Source organism: Diabrotica virgifera, chromosome 1 (assembly GCF_917563875.1).
Source record: "Diabrotica virgifera virgifera chromosome 1, PGI_DIABVI_V3a".
Lineage (NCBI taxonomy): Eukaryota > Metazoa > Arthropoda > Insecta > Coleoptera > Chrysomelidae > Diabrotica > Diabrotica virgifera.
The window spans coordinates 91,311,570-91,317,569 of record NC_065443.1 but is presented as its reverse complement, the minus strand read 5'-3'; the positions used below and the strand labels follow the sequence as shown (position 1 = coordinate 91,317,569).

The 6,000-nt window shown below is 32.2% G+C and overlaps 1 protein-coding gene across 1 annotated transcript in view; it reads right to left on the bottom strand.

The window, feature by feature from the left end:
• Positions 1–377: 377 nt before the first annotated feature.
• Positions 378–6,000, bottom strand: part of LOC114333101 (uncharacterized) — a 28,902-nt gene continuing 23,279 nt past the window's right edge. Inside the window, exon 3 of the mRNA XM_028282932.2 lies at positions 378–557. Coding sequence (XP_028138733.1) covers positions 492–557 — 66 coding nt within the window. The 3' untranslated portion in view covers positions 378–491. The remainder of the gene's footprint in view (positions 558–6,000) is intronic.

Below are 6,000 nucleotides of genomic sequence, written 5' to 3'. Positions count from 1 at the left end.
TTGTTATCAAAAATAGCTGTAAGTCCGGTTCTCCTAAATCGAATTTTGCAAACTTGGTCTTGTTGAATACAGATCTTTTTCATCAGTTAGAATACTTCGAAAATGCGAAATTATGCGAAATGAATCCAGATAATGCCCTTCTACCAGCAATCCTACAAGGGAAATATTTTGAAAGCGAGGTCCACGAAGAAGAACATCTTGGTTGAACTACCTTAGAACCTGATTGAATTCAACATATATGTGCAGCTATTATACACTGCTGCAAATAAGATAAAGTTTGCCATCATGATCGGAAACATGTGTCGCGGATAGGCATATCAAGAAGAAGAACATGCGTGCACATACTATGTATATCGGAGAAACAAAAAACTCAATAATTGCACCAAATATCTAACTTTTTTTGTATCTTAATATTCCATTAAAATATTTTATAAATATATTTTATATTACAAATATAAGTAAACTATTATGTCCTTTTAATACGTCATTCTCTATCCAATATTCGGATAAAATATTTTCTGAATTAAACCCATTTCTGTAACTGGTGGCTTCTTGTACTAAAACAAAACAAAAATATTAGTTCTGAAATATTACATATATTCTGAAATATTATGTATTGAACTTTTATATATTCTTGATTTACAATATGTCAGTTTTTCTTATGTATTTTTGGTAAATTACCCAACTTGTTCTCTTGACAGTATTTACCTTTTGTGTACTATTTATTATACAAAATTAAGAGACAATGTAAACAAGTAACACATGTACAAGAGGGCATATTAGGGAATTAGACTTTGCACGACTTTGTCTGTTATATTTCTTATTTTTTTGAGACTTCTGAAGGGGAGTTTTTGGAGTTGCCGAACACGAATACTCCATCAGAACCAATCTCCGAAAACCAGAAACCCTCGAAATGTCAGAAGATTACGTGCATATCAGTCATCCTGGGCACTAGCGCTCAGAGGGTCGGTTCTGATGTCATATTCGTATTCAACAACCCCAAAAAGTCCCCGAGTAATCTGTTTGCATTGCCGAAAGCCTTAGAAACTCCAGATCACGTACCTTAGCAGTAACCCTGAGCACCAGGTGCTCCGGGGGAAGGTTCTGATGGCGTATTTATTTTCAGTGGCTCCAAAAACCTGCGAGTAGCAAAATCTGACCCTTAATATGCTAATTTTGACATCTTTATGTACTTTTGGATGTGATTCATGCCCTATAATAGTTATTTATTTACTCTATGTCATATTATGTATAAGTTTTTAGTTTGTGAAAGCTGTCATTATAGATAGCAGTGCGTGAAGGATTTAAAGTGTGCGTGAAGTAACAATGTATTTTAAATGGGATTTACTTTTTCGCACTGTTTTTAACTTTCGCGTTGTTATGGCGACAATCCTTACTTTTGCGTTGTCATGGTGATGTCAATATGAGCAATGAATTACAGCAAAAGTTTTGACAGTTTTGTGGTTTGAAAGGAGTTAGAATTTTTAAATGTCAGTAGAATAGAAATGAATTCCAGTGACGAAGAGTTACAGCTGTTTCATTTGTTTATCGTAGATAAAATATTGTATGAAACTATGCATGAAATACTTTTTGCGAACTTACGCGATTTATTGCACCGTTGTCGCTCGTGCTCTAAAAATCGCGTGCGTTCGCAAAAAGCATACTTCACGAACTGCTTCATAAATAACTATTATGAAACAGTTCGTGAAGTATGCTTTTTGCGCACGCACGCGATGTTTAGATCACGAGCGGAGCCAGTGCTATACATCGCGTAAGTGCGCAAAAAGTACTTTACGCACAGTTTCATACAATTTTGAAACAAATAAAAAAATAACTGCCACTCTTCGTCACTGGAATACATTTCTCTTCTACAATTTTTAGAACTTTGACATTTAAAAATTCAAACTCCTTTATTCAAATGGACTTAACCAAGTTTTTTATACATTTTGACCCGTAGAACACGGATTTTTTGGGTAACAGTTGATCCGGATGTCGAGAAGATTGTTATAAACAAAGAACTTAAGGAATGGCACAACAGCGATTTTTTGCAAAACAAAACATTTTTTTTGTATTTTTTGGGCCATTCTAAACAAAAAATGTTGTTACAAGTTTATTGGTAGGATGCATAGTTTTCGAGATAAACGCGGTTGAACTTTCAAACAATCGAAAAATTGCAATTTTCGAACCCGAACAACTTTTGATTAAAAAATAAAGTAGCAATTCTGCTTATTGCATTTGAAGGTTCAAGTCAAATTTTGCCGGTTTTGATTATTTGCATTGCTAAAAATAATTTTTTTATTGTCAAACAAAGCTATGAACACATAGTGTTTGAGTAATGTTTTCAATGCATTCCTCATTTAAAATCGAACGAGTAGGCGCGCCAATAAACAGGCTATTTCTACGGAGCATGCATTGGGAAAGGGAAACTGTTTATAGCTGTGTTTGACAATAAAAAAATTAATTTTTAGCAATGCAAATAATCAAAATCGGTATTATTTGACTTGAACCTTCAAATGCGGTAAGCAGAATTGCTATTTTATTTCGGTTATTTGGGTTATTCGGATTCAAAAATTCGGATTCAGATTTTTTGAAAGTTCAACCGCGTTTATCTCGAAAACTATGCATCTTACGAAAAAACTTTTAAGGACATTTTTGGCTTAGAATAACCAAGAAAATACAAAAAAATGTTTTGCGAAAACTGGCTGTTATGGAATTCCTCAATTTGTTTGTTTATAACAATCTTATCGACATCCGGATCAACTATTACCCAAAAAATTCGTATTCTACGTGTCAAAATACATAAAAAAAACTTGGGTAAGTCCATCTGAATGAAGGAGGCCGTTGAACCCCCCGGGCAACAGGACTAAAACTATCAAAACTTTTGTTGTAATTTATTGCTCACATATCATCAGCATGACAACCCGAAAGTTGAGGATATTTTAAAATTATATGAAAGTCTACCATAAAACAGTGCGACATTGTTAAGTATTTTGTATTTTGACAACGGCACCCGATTTGGGCGTCGAAACGTTAATAAAAATCATTTTTTAATAATATTGTGGCTTATTTCCCATTCTAAATAGTTAAAATTGTTACGTCACGCACACTTTAAACCCTTCACGTACTGCTATCTATAATGACAGTTTTCACAAACTAAAAACTTATACATAATATGAGATAGAGTTTTTATTTAAATAATAGTTATTTATGAAACAGTTCGTGAAGTATGCTTTTTGCGAACGCATGCGATTTTTAGAGCACGAGCAACAACGGAGCGAGTGCTATAAATCGCGTAGGTTCGCAAAAAGTACTTCAAGCACAGTGTCATAAAATATTTTGTCTACTATAAACAAATAAAAAAGCTGTAACTCTTCGTCACTGGAATTCATTTCTATTCTACAATTTTTAGAACTTTGACATTTAAAAATTCTAACTATTTTCAAACCACAAAACTCTCAAAACACTGTGTTGTAATTCATTACTCATATTGTCATCACCATGAAAACGCGAAAGTTAAGGATTGTCACCCTGACAACTCGAAAATTAAAAACAGTGCGAAAAAGTAAATCCCATTTAAAATGCATTGTTACTTCACGCACACTTTAAATCCTTCACGCACTGCTATCTATAATGACAGTTTTCACAAACTAAAAACTTATACATAATAGGACATAAAGTAGATAAAAAATGAATGTGTGTGTACTTTGTACGCACGTAAGAAGATATCCTTCTATTATATAATAGGTAATTTAAACGAAGTAAATATATTTAAAAGGTTATTTGTACTTATTTTATTTAAAAATCAAACTAACTTTCTTATCTACCACTTTCAAAAAAGAAGAATATCTTTAAAAATTATATAATAATATACTTACAATCATAAAATCTATAAAAAAAATAAAAAAATAATAACTTGCTTGGGGCTTGAACCCACTTCACGTCTACCGCGCCGTACGAAAGTGGACGCCATTTCAAGCTGCACCAAACTCTCGTATACGTCATGTGGGAATATACACACACTAAACGTTTACACCATAAATTTATATGAATTTAATAAAATTATTAGTTTGATTTTTGTCGAAATAAAATACAACAAAATATAGAGTAAAAAAACGATATGTGAGATGAAGATTTGTAGAAAGTTTGTTCGTAATCAGATTATGTAAATTAAAGCATTGCCTACTAATAGGTAACTACATTACTTTGTTTACATTTTCCAAATAGATAGGTATTGAAACTATTAGGTATTTCCAACTGAAACATTTAGAATTACGTACCTGCGGCTTTTCAAAACTATTTAAAAAATCACTATAATTATAAATTAGATTTTATACCTGTCCACACATTAATAAAAACTAATATTATACAATATTTTTATTTACCGATAACCTCCATATTGAACAATTATTGATAGATCATTTCAAAATTTCAACACACGATCAGAGCCCGTATAACAACAAATACCATACTGTCGGTGTGCGCATGCGCGCGGATCAATCAAATTTTACCCTTAATCGATTCGCCGCGAAAGAAGAATATCTTCAATAAAATTATACATTCCCATTCATTCCCAACACAATGCAAAAAGTTGCATGTCGATAAATTCTGTATTTAAAGATCTATTTATTCTGCTGTTTTATTTTTATCTGGTCTGTAAGCTTTCTTTTTGGACATGCCAAAGGATTTGTGGAAAATCATGGGGTATGAAACCCAAAAATATTTACTGAAGTCAGTAGTCAGACCTGTTAACTGTTCCTCCAACCGACTCCATGGTGACTATACTTCACCTATCTCCATTGCATTTATGGATAAAGGTGAAGGAATATACGCAATCACTCAACTAATTTTCCAAGGAAAGTTTGAGGGCAAGAGAGGAGTAGGTCGCAAAAAAGTCTCGTCGCTGCGAAATATAAAGGACTGGACATTGCGAACTGGACTGGCGAACTTATGCATACCGCAAAAGACAGACATATGACGTTAATATAATTCGCCAACGCACTATAATAAGAAGAAAGGAAAACACCCGTCTAATACACTCTCCACTTAATAAAGTGATAATATCGACCGGTCTATACACTATCCGTGTTAAAAGGAATGTGTATGCAGATCAGGGAAACCCGCTTAAAATTATAAATAAATGATTTATAAAACATAACTGAAGACATTTCAAAGTGCCATACAGGGTGTCCTGGAAAATAGTGCGTTCCTTAAAGGTGTAAGTAAAGGTCACCATGTAGAACAAAAAACTCTTATAACATTTTTTTTTCTAAATTAAACCGTTTGATCAAAAAACTAAAATACATTTTGGTATGCAAATTCAAATCTGGCAACTATGTGAGATACGAAAATTTAAACGTAGAGCGTCCCATGTTTTGTAAACAGATAGTTTGGAAAAATCCTGTTTAGTGTCAATGCCGAAAATGTTTTCGAATGGTGAGTTCATTACCTATTATATTATTATGTTTGTTATTTATTACAGATCACTAAATGGAGAGGCATACTATAATTTTTTTCAAAATTTTTTGCCGGTATTTCTCATCGTATGAATGCATATGCGTGAAATTCGGTTACTTTGAACATTTATTAGCTATAACAAATATTTTAAAGTAAGTGCAACTTAATTATTTTAGTTCACAAATAAACAAATTATTGATACATTATCTGGTATATTTAAGTTCCATTGTAAACTATGTAATTCGATTAAAGCCCTCTGCATTCAACATTCAACACATTTAAAACTTACTAAATACTAGTTTCGTTAAAAGATGTGTTTTTATGTTAAAAGATTTATAATTCGTTTAAAATTATGCAATAGGTATTTCAATACAATTAAAAAAATAATTTTAGTAAACAAATAGTAAATACATAAGGACAATTAGGCTTAGGTTGGATTATTTTAAATACTCTAAACCACAAACCAGTTCATATTATCTGTTATTCCGTAGTGCGTACGATGTTGCCAGGTTACTTAAATTTCTAAACATTAAAATACAGGTGTAT